This window comes from Trachypithecus francoisi, unplaced genomic scaffold (assembly GCF_009764315.1).
Source record: "Trachypithecus francoisi isolate TF-2019V2 unplaced genomic scaffold, Tfra_2.0 Lachesis_group18, whole genome shotgun sequence".
In the NCBI taxonomy this organism is placed as follows: Eukaryota; Metazoa; Chordata; class Mammalia; order Primates; family Cercopithecidae; genus Trachypithecus; species Trachypithecus francoisi.
In genome coordinates, this window is record NW_022681463.1 from 14,812,433 (window position 1) to 14,838,431 (window position 25,999).

General features: G+C 42.5%; 1 protein-coding gene across 3 annotated transcripts in view; it reads right to left on the bottom strand.

The window, feature by feature from the left end:
- PCCA (propionyl-CoA carboxylase subunit alpha) overlaps window positions 1-25,999 on the bottom strand; it is a 457,788-nt gene that overhangs the window by 73,445 nt on the left and 358,344 nt on the right. For all 3 annotated transcript variants that reach the window (XM_033177344.1, XM_033177343.1, XM_033177345.1), the window contains one exon: window positions 7,809-7,862. In XM_033177344.1, coding sequence (XP_033033235.1) covers window positions 7,809-7,862 — 54 coding nt within the window. The remainder of the gene's footprint in view (window positions 1-7,808; window positions 7,863-25,999) is intronic.

The window sequence follows — 25,999 nt, forward strand, 5'->3', positions numbered from 1 at the left end:
GGTAAGTCATCTCAGTCACTTTTTAGCTTTACATATGTGTCAAGTATGCTTTCAGATCTATATAGCATACTGACTTGAACAGTGTCATCCCAAAATTCATGTCTACCCAGAACCTCAGAATGGGACCTTATTTGGAAACAGGGTCTTTGCGGATGTAATGAGTTAAATGAGGTTTCACTGGATTAGGGTGAGCCCTAAATCTGATGACTGGTGGTGCTGGATGTATGTGAATGAACACACAGTCATAGGGAAGGTGGCCACATGACAGCGGAAGAAGAGCCTGGAATTACACAGCTACAAGCCAAGGAAGGTGAGGATTGCCAGCAACTACTAGAAGCCAGGTGACAGGCACAGAACGGACCCTGCCCACACCCTGATTTTAGATTCCTGGCTCCCAGAACTGAGAGGGAATACATTTCTGTTATTTTAAGCCACCCAGTTTGTGCTAATTCATTGCACCAGCCCTAGGAAACATGGAATTTCTATGTATTACAGTTTGGGAGTAGCAGAGTAATGAAATGGATAGATACCAAAGGTGAAAATGTGGCATCCTGAGTGCACACATGTACACCCAGGCCAAATGTGCTTTGCTGGGTCATAAAGGCACAAATTTTATCTGAATGTCCCATTCTATTAATTTGGAAAACTTTCCCTTCATTAAAAACTGGCTAACAATTTTATTTTAATTTTTAAATCTTGGCTTTAAAAAAATTTTTTTTTTAGATGGGGTCTCACTCTGTTGCCCAGGCTGGGGTGAAGTGGGGTAATCATGCCTCACTATAGCCTTGAACTCTCGGGTTCAAGCCATCTTTACTCCTTAGCCTTCTGAGCACATGGGTCTATAGGTGGGCGTCACCACACTCCGCTATTTTGTGTGTGTCTGTGTGTAGAGATGGGGTCTCACTGTTGCCCACGCTGGGCTTGAACTCCTGGGCTCAAGCAATCCTCCTGAGTAGCTGGGATTACAGGCATGAGTCACCATGCTTGGCCACAATTTTTAAATCAAGTTCAAACAGCATAACAGGAAAAAGACCGCATGCTTGGACTGAAAGTTTATGAGCGAAAGAACTCAAAGTAGACAGAAAAAACCTACTAAATCTATATAAAATCTGAAATTTATGTACGTGGACATGGGGTTCTATGCACAGAAGGTGGTCCTTCATGTTCCCAGACTATGTATTAGGATAAGCTGGGCTATGCATCAGCAGTAAGTCAACACTGAGACCTCAGTCTACTACAGCTTGCAGGTGGCAGTGCTCACTGCCACTCTTCAGCAGGAACTCGTGCTGACAGGAGCATCAGCGTCACACACGACCTCCAAGGGGGGCATGGCAGGGACTAGAAGGCTCACACTTGCTCTTAGGTATCTCTGACCAAAAGTGACACACATCATTACCAGGAGACAATTCACCCCCAAGTCTCTTGCATTTTTCCACTTCTTGTGAGCAAGACACTGATGGTTCTATGCTGTGAACTATCTTTTCAAAGATGTTTTTACAGTAAACGGCCTTGGTAGAGTGTCTCCCTCCAGATCAAAGGGCAAGTGCGATTACCGCACATTATAACAAGACTCAAGTTCTCTCAACTCAGAGCTCCTCTCCTATAATGCACCCATTATGTGTGCAGGTGTCATCTCTCTTTGCATTGCCCTGGGGGAATCTGGGTTCAGGGCAATGGTACAAAGATAATGGGACCCTGACCACTGCTGCTGCTGTCATAAACTGTCCTTCATCTCTGATCCTGGAGTCTCATGTTTTCTATCAGCATCCATGAAATGTCGCAGGCTGATTTGTCAGCCAGCAAGTAGCATAAATCTCAGAACCTTCACAGTGGTTGACAGTCACTTCCATTCATAGTTCATGGTTAGAACGTGTGGGCGAAGCATTACCCAGGTGCCGAGGCAAGAGACTGAAGGCACAAACTGTTTCAGTATAATAAAGAAAAGAGTTAAAATAAGAATAGTCATAATACAAATTAGATATAGAGATGATCATGGACATTATCAATCCTCATAAACATTATGAATCATTAGCTTTTAATATCACTCTTTGTTACATTACTAATATAACCTAGGAATAACCGGCGGGCATACGGTCCGGTGCTGAAGGGACATTGTGAGAAGTGATCTAGAAGGCAAGAGGTGAGCCCTCTGTCACGCCCACATAAGGGCCGCTTGAGGGCTCCTTGGTTAAGCGGTAATGCCAGTGTCTGGGAAGACACCCGTTACTTAGCAGACCATGAAAGGGAGTCTCCTGTCCTTGGAGGAGTCAGGGAACACTGCTCCACCAGCTTCTTGTGGGAGGCTGGATATCATCCAGGCCGGCCCGCAGTCATCCGGAGGCCGAAACCCCTCCCTGTGGTGCTGTGCTTCAAAGGTCACGCCCCTTGTCCACTTTCGTGTTCCTCCCGTATTCCTGGTTCCTCTTTGAAGTTTGTAGTAGATAGCGATAGAAGAAACAGTGAAAGTCTTAAAGTCTTTGATCTTTCTTACAAGTGCATAGAAGAAAACGCTGCTGTATGCTGCCTTCTCTCTCTCTGCTTCGGCTACCTAAGGGGAAGGGCCCCGTTCTATGATCACATGATTTGTTTGACCTTGTCAATCACTTGAAGACTCACCCTCCTTACCCTGCCCCCCTTGTCTTGTATGCAATAAATATCAGCGCGCCCAGCCGTTCGGGGCCACTAACGGTCTCTGCGTCTTGATGGTAGTGGTCCCCCAGGCCCAGCTGTTTTCTCTATCTCTTTGTCTTGTGTCTTTATTTATTACAACCGCTCGTCTCCATACATGGGGAGAACACCCGCTAAGCGCTGTAGGGCTGGACCCTACAAGAATGAGTTATAAAAATCCACACCTAACCCTTCTTGCCTTATTAAAAAGCCAAATGACATATACTTAATTTGTTTAATTCACATACTAAATTAATGTATTTTTGCGTCCCACGTCACAGAGAAATACACAAAAAGCTATAAGAAGTACTTCTCAGAGGTGGAAACCAAATGGTTGATAAACAAATAGTCAATAAACAAGAAAAGATGTTCTACTTCATTAATAATCAGGATAAAGCAAATTAAAACAAAGAAGGCACTATTTGCACTGGCAAAAATTAAGAAGATCCTAGTGAAGATGGGGAACAAAGTGAACTCATTCACTGCATACTCAATGCACAAAACCCTAAAGAAACTATTGCATATGGCCGGGCATGGTGGCTCACACCTGTAATCCCAGCACTTTGGGAGGCTGAGGTGGGTGGATCATTTGAGGTCAGGAGTTCGAGGCCAGCCTGGCCAATACGGTGAAACCCCATCTCTACTAAAAACAGAAAAAGTAGCCGAGTGTGGTGGTGTGCACCTGTAGTCCCAGCTACTTGGGAGGCTGAGACAGAAGAATTGCTTGAATTCAGGAGGTGGAGGTTGGAGCGAGCCAAGATGGCACCACTGCACACCAGTCTGGGTGACAGAGGGATACTTTGTTTCAAAAAAAGAAAAACAATTGCGTATGTGCCATCAGTACATGTACACCCATGTACCAAAATGCTTCGGGTAGCAGTGAGAATTACAGCACAAAACACTGGAAACTACCCACTTATCCATCAGCAGCAGCCTAGTTTATCAACACCACAGCATCCTACATTGCTGAGCATAAATGAATTACACCTCCACGTAACATACGTGAGTCACACAAACACAGAGCAAAATAACTAAGTCACAGATGATTCCAGAATATAATTCTATGTATATCAAGTTTAAAAACATGTAAGACAAAACTGTGTATCACTTAGGGATATAAATGTGGGGAAATTATAAAAAAAAGCAAAGAATGATAAATACAAGTCAGGAAGATGTTAGTTCCTTGTGCAAGGAGAGAATGAGTGACAGAATGGGAGTAACACAGAGACCTTCCAAACTAATGGTTATATTTTTAAAAACTCTTCAGGCTAGTAGCCTCCTTCTCAAGGAAGGCTTCCTTGGTGACACCACTTACAATTTTGGTCACTCTTTCCAACATTTTATTCCCCTGCTTACCTACTTTATTTACTTTTTTTCATTAGCAGTTACCACTGCTTGACATACTGCATATTTTACTTTTTTGATGTATTTGATCCTCCCACCTCAGCCTGCCAAAGTGCTGAGTTTATAGGCATGAGCCACCGAGCCAGGCCTGTATTTCCTTTCTTTAGTTTTCTTTTCAAGTCTAACACTTAGGTCCTACGCTGGCCAATTTCAGTCATTCATTTGCCCAACCCCGACTGAATACCTCCTCCAAGCCAGGCCTTGTTCAGGGCACTGGGCAGAGCACGCTGAACAGGACAGACAAATCACCGTGCACTCAAGGAGCTTATTACTTCCAGGTGAGGAAGACAGACAACAAATACATCAAAAAAGTAAAATATGCAGTATGTCAAGCAGTGGTAACTGCTAATGAAAAAAAAAATAAAGTGGGTAAGTGGAAATAAAATGTTGGAAAGAGTGACCAAAATTGTAAATGGTGTGACCGGGGAAGCCTTCCTTGAGAAGGAGGCTACTCAGTAAAGACCAGAAGTGAGGAAACCCCTGGGCAGACATCTAGGGGCAGATGTTAGAGAGAGAGAGGGAGGGAGGGAGAGGAGAGAGAGGGAGGGAGAGGAGAGAGAGGGAGGGAGGGAGAGGAGAGAGAGGGAGGGAGGGAGGGAGAGGAGAGAGAGGGAGGAGGGAGAGGAGAGAGAGGGAGGGAGGGAGAGGAGAGAGGGAGGGGAGGAGAGGAAGAGAGGGGAGGGAGGGAGAGGGGAGGAGAGAGAGAGGGAGGGAGGGAGGGAGAGGACAGAGAGGGAGGGAGGGAGAGGAGAGAGAGGGAGGGAGGGAGAGGAGAGAGGGAGGAGGGCGAGAGAGAGAGGAGGGAGGGAGAGAGAGAGAGGAGGGAGGGAGAGAGAGAGAGGGAGGGAGGAGAGGAGAGAGGGAGGAGGGAGAGGAGAGAGAGGGAGGGAGGGAGAGGAGAGAGAGGGAGGGAGGGAGGGAAGAGGAGAGAGAGGGAGGGAGGGAGAGGAGAGAGAGGGAGGGAGGGAGGAGAGGAAGAGAGGGGAGGGAGGGAGAGGAGAGAGGGAGGGAGGGAGAGGAGAGGGAGGGAGGAGAGGAGAGAGAGGAGGGAGGGAGAGGAGAGAGAGGGAGGGAGAGAGAGAGAGGGAGGGAGGGAAGGAGAGAGAGGGAGGGAGGGAGAGGAGAGAGAGGGAGGGAGGGAGAGGAGAGAGAGGAGGGAGGGAAGAAGGAGAGAGGGGGGGGGGGGGGGGAGAGGGGGGGGGGGGGGGGGGAGGAGAGAAGGAGAGGGAGGGGGGGGGGAGGAGAGAGAGGAGGGAGGGAGAAGAAGAGAGGGAGGGGAGAGAGAGAGAGGAGGGAGGAGAGGAGAAGAGGGAGGGAGAGAGAAGAGGAGGGGAGGGAGAGGAGAGAGAGGGAGGGAGGAGAGAGAGAGAGGGAGGGAGGGGAGGAGAGAGAGGGAGGGAGGGAGAGGAGAGAGAAGGGAGGAGAGAGGGAAGAGGAGGAGGAGAGGAGAGAGAGGGAGGGAGGGAGGAGAGAGAGAGGGAGGAGGGAGAGGAGAGAGAGGGAGGGAGGGAGAGAGAGAGAGGGAGGGAGGGAGAGGAAGAGAGGGGAGAGAGGAGAGAAGAGGGAGGGAGGGAGAGGAGAGGGGGGAGGGAGAGGAGAGAGGGGGAGGGGAGAGGAGAGAGGGGGGAGGGAGAGGAGAGGAGGGGGAGGGGAGGAGAGAGGGGGAGGGAGAGGAGAGGGGGGAGGGGGGAGAGAGGGGGAGGGGAGGAAGAGGGGGAGGGGGAGGAGGAGAGGGGGGAGGGGAGGACGAGGGGGAGGGGGAGGAGGAGGGGAGAGGGGGAGAGAGAGGGGGAGGGGGAGGAGAGAGGGGGAGGGGAGGAGAGAGGGGGAGGGGGCGGAGAGGAGGGGGAAGGGGGAGAGCGAGGGCGAGGGGGAGGAGAGGGGGGAGGGGGAGGAGAGAGGGGGAGGGGGAGGAGAGAGGGGGAGGGGAGGAGAGAGGGGGAGGGGGAGGAGAGAGGGGGAGGGGGAGGAGAGAGGGGGAGGGGGAGGAGAGAGGGGGAGGGGGAGGAGAGAGGCAGGGGAGGAGAGAGGCAGGGAGGAGGAGAGGCAGGGATGAGAGAGGCAGGGGAGGAGAGAGAGGCAGGGGAGAGAGAGAGAGGAGGGGAGAGAGAGGAAGAGGGGGAGAGAGAGGGAGCAGAGAGAGGAAGAGGAGAGAAAGCAATCAAGGATTAATTCAAGTTGCCATTTCTGAGAGAGGAAGAACTGAAAGTTTTCGAGCTCAGTTTTTGGTATGTGAAGTTTGAGACACCGATTAGAAAACCCAGTAGAGATGCTAATAGCAGAGACAGCACGAGTGGCCTTCCCGGCACGAACACTGAGGATAAACGCAGTCCTCTCCATCCACATTAATGCAGCTCTGTGTGGCCCTTAAGACAACTGATGTCGATCTTATGGACTGACACAGAAAGGTGTCCAAGATCTATTATTGCATGAAAAGATGCATAATTTTCTGGAACAATTATTTATTGCTAATAACTTCAAAACCTCTAGGGGATAGGATATATACTTCTTTGAAGGTTAATTTCACGTGTCAACCTGACAAGGCCACGGTACCCAGATGTTAGGTCAAACACTGAGATACATCATTAAACATGTTTTTAGACGAGATGAAGACTGAAATCAGTAGATGCGAGTTTAGCAGATCACCCCCATAGTGGGGTGGGCCTCATCTAACCCATTCAAGGCCTGAAGAGAAAAAGACAGACCTCCCCAAGCAAGGAGGGCTTCGGCCAGTGGACTGTCTCTGGACCTGAACTGCAAGGCTCCCCTGGGTCTCCAGCCTGCTGATCCACACTGCAGGGTTTAGTCTTGCCAAGCCTCCACAACTGCCTGAGCCAATTCCTTAGATCTCTCCATCTTTCTCTTTCTCTCTACACATATGCACACATCTTGTTGATTCCGTTTCTCTGGAGAACCACGACTAATGCAACATCTTATGACATATATTTGAATTGTATTTAAAATTTTTTACAATAAGCATGTATTACCTTACTAATCAGAAAAACAAGAATAATCACAAAACTTAATTCCAATACTTAAAATTTAGGTTACATTGACCAAGTGCCTCATAACTCACACTAGGTGAGAGTATGAAGTTGTGTTCTAATACATGATGGGGTGGTGTTCGAAAGAGACATAAAATAATTGGCAACGTGTAATAAGCCATAAAACTATTTATGACTTTGATTCTATTTGGGAGGAAATGCATCATACATGTTTAAAAATATCTTATCCACATTTCAAAGTAACTCCAGGCTGGACATGGTGGCTCACACCAGTAATCCCGCACTTTGGGAAGCAGAGGTGGACGGATCACTTGAGACCAGGAGTTCAAGGCCAGCCTGGCCAACATGGTGAAACCCCATCTTTAGAAAAAAACATTAAAAAATTAGCCAAGTATGGTGGCAGGCACCTGTAATCCCAGCTATTTGGGTGGCTGAGGCATGAGAATCGCTTGAACCCAGGAGACGGAGGTTGCAGTGAGCTGAGATTGCGCCACTACACTCCAGCCTGGGCAACACAGTGAGACTCTGTCTCAAAAAAGATAGTAATAATTCCAAACATTAAAATAAAGTGAAATATATGAGGTTGTTCCCTAGAATATCATTTGTAATGGCAAAAAAATTAGAAGTAATTTAAATATCTACCAGTAATGAAACCAAGTTCAAACACATGAGCTGCAACTAGTTGAACACTTTTTTCTCTGTAAATTAAGAGAATAATGATTTCATACTTACCACTGTACCAAGAAACTGAATGCTCATGTTTCCACCTGCTTCTCGAGACAGACACTAAAAAACAAACAAGAGACATAGAATGAACTCATATCCACACACCTTGCACATAATGTTCACGATAGCCAAAAAACTCAAATGTCCATCAATTGATGGATGGGTAAACAAAATATAGTATAGTCATACAGTGGAAGGTTATTTGGCCATAAAAAGGAATGAAGTACTGATACATGCTATAATAGAAATCGGTCACAAAGGATCACGCATTATAATATTTCACTTAATAAGAGATGTCCAGAATAGTCAAATCCATGGAGATGGAAGGTAGATTGGTAGGCGCCTCCAGAAGGAGGGCTGAGAGAACATGGAGATGATTACTAATTGATGTGGGGTTTCTCAAGGGTGTAAACACAGTCTAAAATTGACTGTGGTCATGGTGGAACAACCCTGTGAATTGACTACAAACCACTGAACTTTAACTTTAAATGGGTGAATTGTACGGTGTGTGAATTATATCTCAATAAAATAGTTACAGAAAATGAATTAGCATTTGTTTAAAATAACAATGCAATTCTATGTCCAGAGAGTAGTGAAAGAAATAACTTCTTTATTATTCATTTATTTATAAATAAAATTTGTTTAAAGCAAATACATCACTTCCATATATCTTGTTTGAATTTTAATTAACAGTAAATACTATGACTATTAAAATTTTAGTTAAAAGTAAATACTACTGCTACTAAAAATGGGTGACTAAGTAGTACACTGGAAGCAGACTACACTTTGAGATAATTCTCATCTATAAAACTGGTCTATTGGGCCAGGCGCAGTGGCTCATGCCTGTAATTCCAGCACTCTGGGAGGCTGAGGCAGGCAGATCATGAGGTCAGGAATTCAAGACCAGCCTGGCCAATATGGTGAAACCCTGTCTTTACCAAAAATACAAAAATTAGCCAGGCGTGGTGGCGTGCACCTGTAGTCCCAGCTACTCGGGAGGCCAAGGCAGAAGAATCGCTTGAACCCAGGAGGCTGAGGTGAGGTTGTGGTGAGCCAGGATCGCATCACTGCACTCCAGCCTGGGCGACAGAGTGAGACTGTCTCCAAAAAAAACAACAACAAAAAAACAACTTGCTCTATTTAATCCTAACATATTCCTCAGAATTCTTCCTCTTCTGGCTAATCAGAGAGGATTCAGTGACTTCAAAGACTACACACACAAATAAAGCAGTTCTAACTAAGCCAACATCATTTTTTTTAAGTTCCCAGATGTAGAGTATTAGCGGTTTTCACTCAACTACATGCCATGAGCATTAGGATACAGATGTATCCTAATTTCATTCCTTTTTACAGAAGTGGTTTACCAACTCTGATCTCTATGATCACAAAAGTAATAGAACCCAGAGTGAACCTCTAGAAATCACGCTGAGTCCTTGGTTCCTTGACAGAGGCAGGTTAGATCAATAAGAAAGACAGTGGTTTAATGCAAAATCTCTTCCCCTACTTGCAAATATTGCCAAGTGAATTGACACCACAGTAATCTGAATAGCATACTAAAGACAGTGTGGTATAGAGTAGAAAAAAATCAGTACGGGAGCATTTTCACCCATATCACTTAGTTTTCCTTTTTTTTTTTTTTGAGACAGAGTTTCATTCTCGTCACCCAGGCTGGAGTGCAATGGCACAATCTCGGCTCACAGCAACCTCCGCCTCCCAGGTTCAAGTGTTTCTCCTGCCTCAGCTTCCTGAGTAGCTGGGATTACAGGCACCCGCCACCACATCTGCCTAATTTTTGTATTTTTAATAGAGACAGGGTTTCACCATGTTGACCAGGCTGGTCTCGAACTCCTGGCCTCAGCTCCCAAAAGTGCTGGGATAACTGGTGTGAGCCACCATGCCCCGCCAACCCATTTCACATCTTTTTTTTTTTTTTTTTAGACAAAGTCTTGCTCTGTTGCACAGGCTGCAGTGCAGTGGCACAATCTTGGCTCACTGCAACCTGTCTCCTGGGTTCAAGCGATTCTCCAGCCTCAGCCTCCCAAGTAGCTGGGACCACAGGCATCTCCCACCACGCCCGGCTAATTTTTTGTATTTTTAGTACAGATGGGGTTTTGCCATGTTGGCCAGGATAGTCTTGAACTCCTGACCTTGTAATCTGCCCCCTCAGCCTCCCAAAGCACTGGAATTACAGGTGTGAGCCACCGTGCCTGGCCAACCCATTTCACTTCTAAGAATTTATCCTGAGGAAAAAATATGAGGATAGGCAGGAAAATAAAGCTGAACAAATATCACAGCATAGTTGACAGAACTGAACAATGGCAAGCAATGTAAATGACTGGGAAGGACGGCTAAATTATGGTATATATCCAGCCTGCCGTTTAAAAAGTTCAAAGACATGAAAAATGCTTATAGTATATTTCTAGGTGCAAGAAGAACAAAACAATATGTTCAGAATAAGCTTTGTAAAAAAAATTATGTTATAGAAAAAAATTCTAGAATTAGTCCACATAAAACTGTTATTTCTAGGCAAAAATATTAGTTGACTCTCATTTTCACTTATCTGTTTTTCCTATTCTTTTATATGCATTTGTTGAACTTAATGAAGGCAAAAAGAGAAAACAAAATGGAATAAAACAGACTCCTTTCCTGTGTCTTACAGAGACTCAATTAAGAACGGAGGGTTGATTCCTAGGTTTTGACACTGGCACGTCTACGTTGCTCATCTATCTAATCATCCATCTATCTCTCAACTGTGTTGGGCACTGCTGGCTGAATTAAGACCCACCTTCCAGGAGACTAAGGAAAAGACGGCAGAATTATTGGAAAAATAAGTATAATTCAATACGATAAATGCATAGTACAAAATGTACAAAGTACTATGGGATAACAAGATAGACTAAATGAGCAGAAAGGTTAAGAAAGACATTAGATAGGTTAAGACAGACATTAAAGCTGGATATTTAAAAACAAACAGGGGCAGGGTACAGTGGCTCATGCCTGTAATCCCAGCACTTTGGTGGGTGGATCATTTGAGGTCAGGAGTTTGAGACCAGCCTGACCAACATGGTGGCTCTACTAAAAATATAAAAATTAGCAGGGCGTGGTGGCAGATGCCTGTAGTCCCAGCTATTTGGGAGCCTGAGGCAGGAGAATCGCTTGAACCTGGGAGGTGGAGGTTGCCGTGAGTCAAGATTGTACCATTGCACTCCAGCCTGGGTGCCACAGCGCGACTCTGTTACAAAGAAAAAAAAAAAAACACAAACAGGATTCAGCCATTATGATAAACAGTATGGAGGTTTCTCAAAACATTAAAAATAGAACCACCATATGATCCAGCAATCCCACTACTGCATATATATCCAAGGGAAAGAAATCAGTTATGTCAAGGAGATACCAGCATCCCCATGTTTATTGCAGCACTATCCATGATGGCCAAGATAGGGAATCAACCCAAGTGTCCATCCACGGACCCCAACGGAAACAGAAAACGTGGTATATACGCACAATGGAATATCATCCAGACTTAACAAAGAAGAAAATCCTGCCATTTACAACAACATGGATGAACCCAGAAGATACGGTGTTAAGTATAATAAGCCAGGTACAGAAAGACATACCATATGACCTCACTTACATGTAGAATCTAAAAACGTCAAACTCAGAGTAGAAAATAGAATGGTGGTTGGGGAGGGGGGGGTTGGGTAAATATTAATCAAAACCCACAAAATGTCAGTTATAAAGGAGAAATAGGTATAAGAAAGCTATTGTACAATATAGTAACTACAGTTAATGACAATGTATTCATATATTCTTGAAATTTTCTGGGTATAAAGTATACCTCACATACAGAATAAGCACGTGAGGTAATACAAAAATGTTAATTAGCTCAGTTTAGCCATTCCACAGTGTATTCGCTGTTTGAAGTATGTACTTCCAAACATGTTGTACACGTGCTAATTTGAAAGTTTGTCTCCTCCAAACCTCATGTTGAAATGTGATCCCCAGTGTTGGAGGTGGTGGAGGTGGAGCTTAATGGGGATGTCTGGGTCTCTGGGAAGGATGCCTCATGAATAGATTAATGCCCTCTTTGAAGGCGTGTTCTTGCTCTGAGTTCCCAAGAAAGCTGGTTGTTAACAAGAGCCTGGCACCTCCCTCCCTTCTCTCTCTGTGACCTCCACACACACCAGCTCCCCTTTGCCTTCTTACCATGAATAAAAGCAGCCTGAGGTCCTCACCAGATGCCTAATCTTGAACTTTTCCAGACATCAGAATCATGAGCCAAATAAACTTTTTCTCTTTATAAATTACCCAGTCTCGGGTATTCCTTTGTAGCAACACAAAAGACACTAAGACAGCACGACAAATATATGCAACTTTAATTTATCAATTAAAAAACAAATTACAAATTTTAAAAATGAGCAGGAATTCTCCAAAAGAAAACTGAAAGGAGCCAGGAACGGTGGCTCACACCTATAATCCCAGCACTTTGCGAGACCGAGGGAGGTAGATTGCTTGAGGTCAGAAGTTCAAAACCAGCCTTGTTAACCTGGTGAAACCCCGTCTCTTCTAAAAATACAAAAATTAGCCAGGTGTGGTGGTGGCACCTGTAATCCCAGCTACTTGGGAGGCTGAGGCAGGAGAATCACTTGAACCTGGGAGGCGGAGGTTGCAGTGAGCCAAGATTGCAGCACTACACTCCAGCCTGGGACACAGAGCAAGACTCCGCCTCAAAAAAAAAAAAAAAATTAACGCAAATTTCAGATTAAGACATGGCACAATGGCATGGGGAGTTTAGGTAATGTTAAGCAGTTCAATGTGGCCAGAAATAGGGTTGCATCAAGGTGGAAGTGGCAAGAAAGGAAACCAGCAAGGAATTATAAACCCAGGTCAGATCCTGCAGAGAGACAGTTCATGCTTGACAAAGTTCTTACACTTAAGAACTGAAGTGTGACACGCTCATGTTTCAGAAAGACGGTAGTCTGAGGTCATGCTGAAGATATACAGAATGGGGAAGGACCAGGCTAGGAGGCCGAGTAAAACACCACTACAATCATTCAGGTAGGAGGAGCCTGATGTGCCAAGCAGCCACAACAGCACAACTAAGTCTGATTCAGACCTAGGACCTTAGGATGGAGAGAGCAAACAGACCTGAAAGACTATCTCAATTTTGCTCTACAGATGAGGAAAATTAGGCACAGGAATATAAAAAGTAATTTGGCTACCTGCAACTCTGCATGCAAAATTTTAATCTTGGTCCTGAGATAAAAAAATATATATAGTAAGCCACTGAACTGCTTGCGTGGCAAGAAAGTCTGCGCATTCAGCTTCATACGACAAAAACTGCAAAAGCAGCTATAGAAGGCAGACAAAAATGAATGAATGTGGCTATGCTCTAGTTAACTACTTATCAATAACATCTGAATGTGATGTCATACTTCTTATGGGCCATGAAACATTTTTGGTTTTTTTTTTTGTTTACAGTGTCTCACACTGTCACCCATGCTGGAGCGCAGTGGCACGGTCACAGCTCTCCACAGCAACTGCCTGGACTCCAGTGATTCTCCCACCTCAACCTCCCAAGCAGCTGGGCCACCATACCCAGCCAATTAAAAAAAAAATTATCTGTAGAGACAAAGTCTCACTATGTCGCCCAGGCTGGATGAAACATTCTTCTTTTCTTCCCCCTAACTATTTAAAAATGTAATAACCACTCAACTTGTGAGGCCCATAGAAACAGGCAGTGCCTCTTGGTCTAAGCCACCAGCACCTCTCACCTAGTTCTGCAATGGTCAGATCAATCTCTCTGTCTCTACCCCAGGGCCTGCCGTGATTTTAAAAATCACAGCACTCTCCTATTCAGACATGCCAAACACTCCACAACACCAATCAAAAGAAAAAAATACAAAACAATTATTTGGACCCTAGATGATCTGGTTGTCTTCCTCATTCCACTTTCCCCAACCGGCCTTCACACAAAACAAGCTTGTCCCGTCTCAGAGCCTCTGCTTTGCCCCTTCTGCTACCTGGGACTTCCTTCCCCCAGACTTCTGCACGTTTGCCCCTCCTCCTCGTAGATCTCAGCTCAGTGTTAGCTATTCAGATACGACTTCCTAGCCATCCTTGCTACAGCTGCCTTCTCTAGTCACTTTCTGTCAATTTGATAGTCTTCATCCAACTTCTTAGTACTAAAATCACTTTATTTAAGTATTTACGCGTTTAGTATCTACTTCCCCCTGCTGGAATATGAGTCTTGTTCCTTGTTCTATCCGCAGTGCCTAGAACACCACCTAGGCCATACTGGGCATTCCCTTCTATGTAGGAGACACTAAAACAAAATCATCTTTCCTTTCGCTGACACTACAGAGGTTAGATTCATTCCCAGGCAAATAGAAGTAATTTTGCAATATGTAAAATGGAAACATAGATTTTCACATTAAGAACAAATTGTATCAATGAATGTGTGACCATAGGTATAAGTACTAATAAACTGTCCTTAACATTGCATTCCATTTAAAGCAGGTCACAATTACATATATAACGACTATCACCTTTCTTTCACCAGACTCCCAGTCTGTAAAGAAGGAGGGACAGAAGGGAGGGAAGGTGGAGGAGGCCAAAACCTGACATATCTTAGCAATAAAGATTGATGCAGGCCCGGCACGGTGGATCACGGCCTGTAATCCCAGAACTTTGGGAGGTCAAGGGAGGTGGACCGCTTGAGCCCAGGAGTTTGAGATCAGCCTGGCCGACATGGTGAAATCCCGCCTCTACTAAAAATACAAAAATTGGCCGGGCATGGTGGCAGGTGCCTGTAATCCCAGCCACTCGGGAGGCTGAGGCAGGAGAATGGCTTGAACCTGGGAGGCTGAGGTTGCAGTAAGCCAAGATAGCACCATTGCACTCCAGCCTGGGTGACAGAGCAAAACTCAGTCTCAAAAAAAAAAAAAAAAAAAAAGAAAGAAAAAAAAAAAAAAAAGAAAGAAAAAGAAGAAAAAGAAAAAGAAGTAAAGAAAAACAGAAAATTTCACTCAAAACTGGAATTTACTTCTATCTTCCCTAAGAGGAAGATACATTTTTCCTAGAGCCTAGGATTAAGATAATTCAGTTTTAGAATCCACAAAAATACAAAGTATTCAATGCCTATCATGAGCCTAATGGACGCCAAAACAAATATGAACTGACCACTTGATAAGCTAATAGCAAAATTCTTCATAAAAATTAAGACTTTTATGTGATGAAACATATCTACGCTTATTAAAATATTTTCTCCAAATATTTCATCCCTTTTCCTATTTTAAATGGCACTCCAAAGCCAGATAAAAATGTCCTCCTTTTCTTATTTTGATAGTCTGCTCCAGCGTTTACAAAATATATTCCTTTTTGTATCTTAAAAAAAATACTTTAGAAGATTGTTAACAAAATGATTTCTACATTTGTTAGAATCAAATTCATACAAAATTAGCAAAGTTATTCACACAAAGGCAAAAATATTCACAAAACAATAAATCAAATGTTCCAAAAATACCTTCCTAGGATAATAAAATCAGAGGCAATTTCACCTTTAAAAATAATGTCACTGAACAGTAAGAGGAAGAAATAGTAATAGCTTTCTTTTTCCCCTCACTGATTTCCAACTTGATAATATGTTTTAAAGGCCGTTACTGTGGGATTTGTCTTATCGGTCTCCAGTGCATCTGTTTGTATTATTTTCCACATTTACTACAATCAGTGTTTATACTGTTCAAAATTCTCTTCCTCAGTCAGCAACGAAAATATAATTTTCTAGTTAACAGAAGAGGAGAAAAGCATGTATGTGTGGGGGTGTGGGAGGGGGAAGTTCAGAAAGACATTTTCCCATTCGGTTAAATTTTAAAAGTAACTCCAAATTATAAAACCAAGAAAACTGCTCAGCTTCTAGGACCGTATCACACAAGCAGGTAGCCTTGCATTAAAATTGCTATTTTACACCATAGCTGTAAATACATCCCACCTGTTAAACTGCCTCGAAATATTTTAAAGCAGAGTCAACAGTTATTTCTGTTCTACTGGTGAGCTTGTTTCTAAGATGTGTAGCTGTAACTGATATGTCAGGAAAATAAAAAGGATATGGTGAATAATTACTCTCTCATTTCCTACTTCATTTGAAAAAAAATACCAACCTCTACTTATTCTAAGTTATTTATATATCCTATACATCCTGAGACTTTCATGTCACATGCAGTGAGTCTAGAGAAATCACATGTGTAAAGTACAAAATAATAATGACTTCAAAGAGGTGGGGGTGGGGGGAACATTTTCAAAACCTTTAAAACATCTTAGGACTAAAAACCTAAGACAGTTACTTCCCAATTCATTTGTGTACCAGCAAAGTACAGGCAAAAATGTATGCCGCTTTATTTTTCTAATTAAAATATTAATTTTACTAACTATAAACAGTATTAGGATTAAAACTAAAGTTTATTCTTGGAGGACATGGGAGCTATTTTAATCTAAAAAACTGAAAAGAAAATAACATTTTTAACTTCCTAAGTAGATATGAAAATCAACAATTGATTTTCTTCAAAACTGAAATTTAAGGTTACAATTTTAAAACTGATTCAAATTCTGTGTGGACAAGCATTTGTATATATATTACAGATAGTTTCACAATCTGCAAACAGAACATCTTGTCCATCATATTCATGTGCTTGTGTAATATTTTATATCACATAGGCCCATAGGGCATTTTAAGTTATGTTATCTATATATATGTATCATTTAATACTCTAGTCATTTCACAAGTAATCCATTTAATCTGGTATTCTTCAGTAAATAACATGAGATTCATGTGACACTATTCCAAATTTGTCTGCTTTAACATAGAAAATTAGTTCCACTTAGCTGAATATCAAAGACCTATTCAATATAGAATGCAGCGGTGCTACAATCAGCTCTGCACTGTTATTTATAATAAATTTACCTTCTCTTAAAAATATTTGAGCAAGAATATGAGAAATAAAAAGAAAAGAGTCTTCAAAAGGTACAGTAGCTTCACATCACACAAATGCAGAAATTGTTAGACTTTAGCAGGATCTCAAGATATTTTCAAAAGTATTTAGCTACTCCTCAGGCCTGAAGGCAACCTGCTGTGAGCAGGTGGATAGAAGAAATCACACCACACAAAGAACAGGCCAACAGCAGTTAGTCGGCTCTGCTTGCAAATGTTCCAACAACGTGACTATGCAAAATGAAAATCTAGTATGTAAAACGTTAGCGACAAACAATACATTAAATCCCGGTACACAAATTACACTGTAAGAAACAGAGAACAGGAAAATTGAAGAACTTCTTTCAAGGTCAAAAAAATTACTTCACAGGAATATAGACATAGTAAAAATAAAATAAAATAAAAAGCTTCTATTCATCCAGCAGGTTCCACACTCCAAAGGCTCTGGGGTGAGGAAAACAGAGAGTGAGCTCACCATGGCCAGGACACAGCGAATCTCTGTTTCATTACTTTATGCCACAGGCAAGAAATCATTCCACGTTTTAAAAATAGTTCTAATTTTTTAATCTTCTAAGTGGAAATTTAAAAAGTTTGTCAGCTAGATGATAAATTCATCTTCTGTTTAAAAATAAATTCAACTCATCTATTCCGAATTTTGAAGTTCCGAATTTTAAAAAATAAAAACCAAAACTGTGGTTGACATTAAAGGGGAATACTTGAAAAACCATTATGTAGGGTTTTTCTCCATCTGTGAACACTCTCTGGTTTATAAAAAAATTTTGCCTGTGAGTGGTCTAACCCAGTAACCACTAGCTACACACAGCTACTGAGAACTTGAAATATGACTGATGTGACCGAGGAGTTAATTTTTCCATTGTATTTAATTTTACTTTAAAAACTGAAGCAGTGTAGTATCATTTTCTGTTAAGCCCAACTCCATTGTTTTGGTAGGACTGCATTCCACTCTGACCGTTCCATTGTTTAAGATACTGCTGTATTAATGCCAATGTCTATGTTGTTTCTGGTATCACATTAGTAATTTTTAAAAGTTTTTCATGTTGAAACGACAACATTTTGGGTATTATTCTGTGAAAGGGCCATAAATGCAAAGCAGCCCCCAAATGCAGAAGGAGCCAAGAAACCAAATAAGGCAAATAAATCCAGTTTGTTGGTAAAGGGTGTTTTCTTGGGGGAACTTACTTGGGGGAACTTACAGATAGAAGCGTGATCTCGGAAAGCTGCAAGACAGGTACATCCCACACTGTTACTAGCCAGACCCAGAGCTTATATGCCACAGGAAAAGGGTGCACGTGCTCTATAGAGGCAATTAAAGGCACCCTCCAGAACAGGTGAGAATGCTATGTGCGTCACTGCCTATAATTTGTGTGGTAACATCAAGGCTGCTTTGTTCTTACACTAAAAACAGTAAATAAAATTGGAATCAGGAGGCATTCACGAGACTGGGGCTAACGAGAAATCAACACGGCTTAGCTGGGAGTGGCGGCTCAGGCCTATACTCCCAGCACTTTGGGAGGCAGAGGCAGGATGATCACTGGAGTCTAGGAGTCTGGGCAACACAGTATGCCCTCATCTCTACAAAAAAATCAACAAAATTAATTGCACGTGGTGGCACAGGCCTGCAGTCCCAGCTACTCAGGAGGCGGAGGCAGGAAGATCAGCTGAGCCTGGGAGGTTGAGCCTGCAGTGAGCCACGACTGCACCACTGCACTCTAGCCTGGGCAACAGAGCAAGACCCTATCATTTAAAAAAAAAAAAAAAGTAAAATAAAAAATAAATTAAATTAAAAAAACAAGGTTTGCCTTCAAGAGAAAAAAAATAAAACATGGTAGACTTAGCAATCAAGATGGAATCACTTTTGTCTGCACAGGTACACTGGGTTAAATAAAATGTGTTAGTAAAATTAATTCCAGTTGTTTCCTCTTTGTTACTATCATTACTAAGAAATTTTAAATGATAATTGGGAACAGTGGCTCACGCCTGTAATCCCAGCACTTTGGGAGGCTGAGGTGGGCAGATAACTTGAAGTCAGGAGTTCAAGACCAGCCTGGCCAATGTGGTAAAACCCCCCTCTCTACTAAAAATAAAAACATTAGTTGGGCATGGTGGCAGGTGCCTGTAATCCCAGCTACTTGGGAGGCTGGGGCAGAAGAATTGTTTGAACCTGGGAGGTGGAGGTTGCAGTGAACTGAGATGGTGCCACTGAACTCCAGCCTGGGCAACACAGCAAGACTCTGTCTCAAAAAAAAAAAAAAAGCTAATTAAAACAAAGAAATTTTAAATTATATATATGGCTTGTGTTAGGTTTCTATTCGATAAGGCTATTTAATAAACATCATTACCAACTGACTATTTCTGCAATGAAAATAGACAATGAAAACAGAAACACCAGTCAAAAAAAAAATTAAGCAAATAAATATAAAATAGTTATTTCATTTTCCTTAAATGATATTTAAAGAAAAGTTGGCTAAATTATTAGCTAAACTAATAGAAGAAGACTTTTAAAATTCTGAAGAGGACTTTTAATTATTTTCAAGAGTTTTCAATGTTTACGCCCCTGGTCTTTATCATTTCAAAATATGAGTCCCTCCTCCCTCAGGCAATGCATCACTAGCTCCACATTCAAAGTTATCCACAATGATTAGACTTTTTCCGAGAGCATGATTTTCTTGAAGTCAGAAAGCCAGCATATTTAAAGCAGGCGGGTGGTTATATGGGAGTAAGAGCTGATATGAAGTAGACCTCACCGAGCAACGGACAGTGAGAAAGCCCAGGGCATGCACAAGCCTTTGAGAAAGAAAAAATCAGGAACAGCCGGAGGCCGACCCTTTCCTACACCTATTGATACTACCAATAGCTATCTACACCTGTCAATAGGTGATACTGGGGGCCTCAAACAGCCGAGGTGCTACCCAGAGCACACAGAGGCCAACAGGAAAGAACCATGCTTGCTGAGCAAGGCGTGCCTCTGTGGGTAAGTCCTTGGAAGCCCTCTTGTTTCTTTTTGCTCTCACGGAAACCACGGTTAGTCTGTACCAAGAGAGGTTCACCGGCCACACACTAATGGAGTATGGATTTCGCAAATGTTGGGAGGTCAGGAACTAAAAAGAATCAGTAAAACATTCCATAACGTAAGGTGACTGGCTACTTACTCATTCACCCACCCATACCTATTCATCCAATTATTGAGCATTTATACACGCTGAGAAGTCAGCAGGGCAGTGGGAATTAAAAGTCAAATCCACAAGGAAACAGGTGATTTAGATCAATTAAAAGAGGTCAATAACCTATGAAATTTATTATTCCCATGATAGTATTGAGGCAGAAGAATAGGATCTGGAGGCAGGGAACCTAAGGCTGTTTCAGCTGACTTCCTAGAACTAAATTGAAAGGAAAATCCTAACTTTCCACACCTAAGTAACAAAAGGACCAGAGGCTACTCCCTTTGCAAACCCCCCACCTTTTCTGTGTGGCAGATGGGAAATCCAACAGTCAATTTCCCATCCAACAACAAATCAGAAAATCAGATTGACTGCGGGTCAATCTGATTGCAACTTTGTAACTTCACCCCAGCCTCTGAATGATTGCTGTCCACAACCAATCAGACTGATTGCCGGCCAAGTCTTCGTTTGCATAGAAGTGTAACTTTGTAACTTCAGCCTACCCATCTGGTTGCTTTTTGCAACCAATCAGATGTTTGCACAGGAGTGCGATCTTTGTAACTTCACTTCAGCCTCTGGTTGGTTGCTTTCTGCAACCAATCAGACTGATTACGGGCTACCACTTCATTTACCTGAGGTGAGTATGAAGTAATCAATGGAAAACTTCTAGAGGGTATTTGGACCCAAGAAGATTCTGTATCCAGGCCCTTGAGCTCAGGCCCACTCCCACACTGTGGAGTGCAGTTTCATTTTCTTTTTCTCTCTCATTTTTTTTTTTTTTATTTGAGACACAGTTTCCCTCCTGTTGCCCAGGCTGGAGTGCAATGGCTTGACCTCGGCTCACTGCAACCTCCACCTGCTGGGTTCAAGCGATTCTCCTGTCTCTGCCTCCCGAGTAGCTGGGATTACAGGCTTGCACCACCACACTAGGCTAATTTTGCATTTTTAGTACAGACGGGGTTTCACCATGTTGGCCAGGCTGGTTTCGAACTCCTGACCTCACAGGAGATCCACCTGCCTCAGCCTCCCGAAGTGCTGAGATTATAGGCACGAGCCACCGCATCCGGCCACCTGTACTTTCGTTTTCAATAAATCCCTGCTTTTGTTCTGTTGTTGCTTCACTGTTCACTTTGCTGGACATTTTGTCTAATTCTTTGTTCAAAACGCCAAGAACCTGGATAACTTGCAGTCACGACCCTCTACCAGTGACAGTATACACCAAAATACAACTTACTTTTAAAGGAATTTAATGGATAATATTAAGATTATGAAGTTTACCAGTGAAAACCAGGAACATGAATACATATGATCGGACTGGATGAACTGGGAGCTAATTCTTGAGACAAAGGTAAGTTGCGTTCCCAGCTACTTACTCATCTAATCAGATAAAGAAGTTAAATCCTCCTTAACATGGTTTGGATGTGCGTCCCCTCCAAATCTCTTGCTGAAATGTGATTCTCAACATGGCAGGTGGGGCCTGGTGGGAGGTGTTTGGGTCATGGAGATAGATCCTGGTTGTTTAAAAGAGTGGGGCACCTCCCCGTTCTCTCTCTCTCTCATTCCTCCTCTTGCCACGTGATGCTCCTCCTCCTGCTTTGCCTCCACCATGATTAAAAGCTCCCTGAGGCCTTCCTCCCCAGAAGCCGAGCAGATGCTGGCACCACACTTCCTGTATAGCTGGCAGAACCGTGAGCCATTGAAACCCGTTTTCTTTATAAATTATGCAGTCTCCGATTTTTCTTTATAGCAATATAAGAACAGACTAACACACTACTTTTCGTAGGGGTTCAGCAACAAAATGAAGTAGACGCCAAGTACCCACACATCATTAAGTCAGATGCTAGCCAAAGCCACCAGGTAGAATGTGCTAGGAAGCTGTGGGACCAGTGACTGCCCATCTCCCACCTCAAAAGAATAAAAGAGGAAAATTAATTGGAGGAGGTCAAATTCTTAAGCTAAGAATTCAAGGCTGAACTCCTTAAGCTATGTGAAAGCAAATTCATGAGAATCACTTATTCATGTGAATTCTTAGTGACAGACCAAGAAGAGAAGCTTGTACTTTGTTGGTTTGGTGAGGCAAGGACTTACTACTATTTCCTGTGGCCAGATGTGGATTGTGCAGGAGAAAAGCAGGCAGGGTCATTATGAGGGACCCTGCCCAATGAGAACATTCAGAGTCAACACAGTAGTTGCTCAGGAGGCCAAAGGCAACTGGAAAAGACAGGAGGCATTTAGTGTTCTGCAGGTGAGGAGTTCCCCCAAATCCACATGAAAGTATCCCAGGGCTACCTGCCAGCTTTGGACATCTGCCATGGCCCACGAGAATGAATGCCAGGTGTCCTCTGCCCCAGTCAACCTGGTTATGCCTGCCATGCTCTTCTCATCTTTACCCCATACTGCAAATTCTGAAAGACCCAATATAGCAGCTCTGAAGTAGAAGAGGGTATTGTTGAGGCTCAGAAAATGATACCCCAAAGTGAAGGCCTCGGAAGTAACCTCAGAACCAAGGTCTTTGAACTTCTGCCCTCCTGTCTCTCACCCCTCATTCTCTCCTGATATGAGTCACAGACATCAGAATTCCTGTCCCGCAAAGACAACTAAGAAACTAGAAATAGGACTCTAACCCCTCCCTGCCTTTCTAAGAGCTGCCCATAAAGAAATTCTCTGGCCTACCCTTCTCTCCAACAGTAGCAGGTCCTAAGACCGTCATCCCAGATGGGTCTTGTCCCATACCTGGGAGGAAGAAATGGTACAAGAGAGGCCAGGAAGATCTGAACAGACAGGCCTTGCTGGGTTCCCCTCAGCCTACTAGCATTCACTCATATTCTTTGTCCAGTAAGTTTTACACGGCTGCCCATTCTTCATTAAACCTAAGCATTAAAATGGACAGCTTTCCTTGTATCTTTCGATCTTTGTTCTGAAGACTCACATCTCACATAAAACTTTGATTAAACAAATCAGTTATATTTTTCTCTTGTTAACCTGTCTTTTGTTATAGGAGTGTCTGCCATTGACACCCTTATGATGAGGAGGAGCGGGATCACACCCTTTTGCCCGTACAATATAAAGCAAGCAAGAAGAAAGTGACATTTTCCTCTGCCCTAGTAAAGGTTTCTCAGTGTGAGGTCAAACTGAGTTGAGACAGGAGAGGTTTTACCAGTTTTGATATACAATGAATTAGACTTTGAAACACACCCCCTCTCCCAAATACAATATAGCTTGCTTATGACCTGCTAGCAACATTACACACTGTTAGAATGGAATGTGGCTTTATATATGGGAAGGAAAGAAGTTGAGATAAAGCGTTAAAAACAAACGAACAAACATCCTACAAGTATTCAGAATGCTTCTTCTTCAGTTACTATCCAGATAAGTCCTGCTCCACAATGAGATACCACTTCACCCCCAAAAGGATGGCTATTATAAAAAAAAACACAACAAAACAAAAAATAACAAGTGTTAGCAAAGATGGCATGAAACCGAAATTCTTGTGCACTGCTAATGGGAATGTAAAATGGTGCAGCAACTATGGAGGTTCCTCAAAAAATTAAACATACAATTACCACGTGATCCAGCAATTCCACTTCTGGGTATATACCCAAAAGAATAGGGTACTCAAACAGATATTTGTACACCTATGCTCATGGAAGCATAATTCACAGCAGCCAAAAGGTAGAAACAACCCAAATGTCCATTGACAGACGAATAGATAAACACGTAGTATATTCACACAATGGAATATTATTCAGCTATAAAAAGGAAAGACATCCTGTCACATGCTATAACCTGGATGAACCTTGACAACAGTATGCTAAGTGAAATAAGCCAGTCACAAAAGACAAATACTATATGATTTCATTTATAGGCGGTACCCATACCCGCAGTAGTCAAATTCATAGAAACAGAAAGTAGAATGGCAGTTGCCAAGGGCTGAAGGAGGAGGATGGAGAGTTCAGTGTTTCATGAGGACAGAGTTTCAGTCTGGGAAGATGAAAAAGTTCTAGAGACAGATACTGGTGATAATTGCACGACAATGTGAATGTACCTAATGCCACTGATATACCTAAAATTATCAAAATGGAAAATTTTATGCTACCAATATTTTACCACAATTTAAAAAAAAAAACCTGCTAAGGGTATAAAATAGTGTTAGAGAAAGAAAACCCTAACAAAAGACCAGTGGATTTAATCTCAGATGAGCACAGAACTGAATTTCTGATTTTTTAACCTGTTTTTATAGATCAGTAGATGGTTGGTAGCTTGGTTTGTAAAAGCAAATAATATAGGATTCACTTTCAAAAACTTGCCTCGAGGGAATAACCACCTAAGCATGACAGTCAAGGCTGGAGGAAAAAAGAAAAACAACTCATATTGAAAACACAAGAAGACAAATGGTCAAGGCAGGAGCCCAGGTGTATGTTGCAGATAGAATTTTGTGATCCTCATAGTACCCATCATATGTCTGCAAAGAGTACTTAATGAATTGGGTCAAGTTTTCATCATCAGCCTCTCTCAAACTCAACCCCCTTTTTCTCTACACTGCTTGAACCCCAGTGGCGGATGAAGGCAGTCATAGGATTGTCTTCTAAATGAACTCCATCTCCACTTCACCCTTCAATCCCTTAACCCCTCCTCTATTATGAGGACACATCAATATTCTACAACGACATTTTGATGGACGTTACTTTACTCTGCAAAAAGTTTTAATATCTCCACTGCTGACTGAAAAGCATAGATTCTTTAGGCTCTCATTCACTATCTGGCTCCTCCAACCTATTTTCCATGTTTAGCTCTCATTACTTCCCTAAATGAATGCTTCTCAATTTGCCTCTGGATTCACAAACATGTTTTTCTAAGGTGTATCTCGAATATCATCTGATGCCCTTGGCTTGCAACACACAAACACACACACACACGCACACACACACACACATCTTACTATTTTAAGTGGTTAAGGGTTTCCTAAAGATTAACAAAAAATGAAAGAGAGCAACTGACTGGCAGCTCACAGAAGCAAATATACTGAGGATTATATTAAGTGAAAAATCATCTTTTTATTTACAATTAATTGAGAATCACAGAAACAGTAACCTTTTAAAGAATTTTGGAGTTGGAAAGGTGAGGTGGTGGCAAGGTAGTAAGGGAAGAGAAGCAGGGCTGTCATTAAATTGTGCTGGCATAACTAGTTACCTGTATTTTATTATTTGTTTATTTGTTTTTGAGATAGAGTCTTGCTCTGTAGCCCAGGCTGGAGCACAGGGACGGAGCCTCTTGAGCAGTGGGGACTGCAGGCATGCACCACCACCCCCAGTTAATATTTTGTATTTTCAGTAGAGACAGGGTTTCACCATGTTGGTCAGGCTGGTCTGGTATCAAATTCCTGACCTCAGGGGATCCACCCACCTCAGCCTCCCAAAGTGCTGGGTTACAGGCTTAAGCCACCACACCCGGCCTGGTATCTGTATTTTAAAAGTAAAATGACTCACACCATGTACAAAAGTCAATCCCATGAGGATTAAGGAGTTAACTTTGAAAAGCACGATTTAAAAAGGTTTAAATGAAAATACAGGTATCTTTGTGAGCTTAGGAGTAGAAGAGGATTATCTACACAAACGCAAAACACACAAACCATAAAGGAAAATATTGCAAATTCTGACATTAAATCTCGCCTTAAAACTTCACTTGGATAACTTAAAACAATAAAAACACAAGCTACTTTAACAACACATATGACAAAGGATTAGGAGCCATAACACAGGAAGAACTTTTATGAGTCAAGAAGAAAAAGACATTCCAATTAAAAAAGTGGGCAAAAGTCATGAGCAGGTATTTTGCAGAAGAGAAAACAAGACTACCAATAAATGTATATTTTCAATGTTCATTGTCACACTAATCAGGGAAGTATACATTAAAACCATAATGAGATACCATCTAAAGCCACTAGTCAGAAAAACCTAAGTAGTTTGGGAATGCCAAGGATTCACCGGGATGTGAAAAAAAATGTTAAGGGCACAGATTCCTTGGTTCAAATT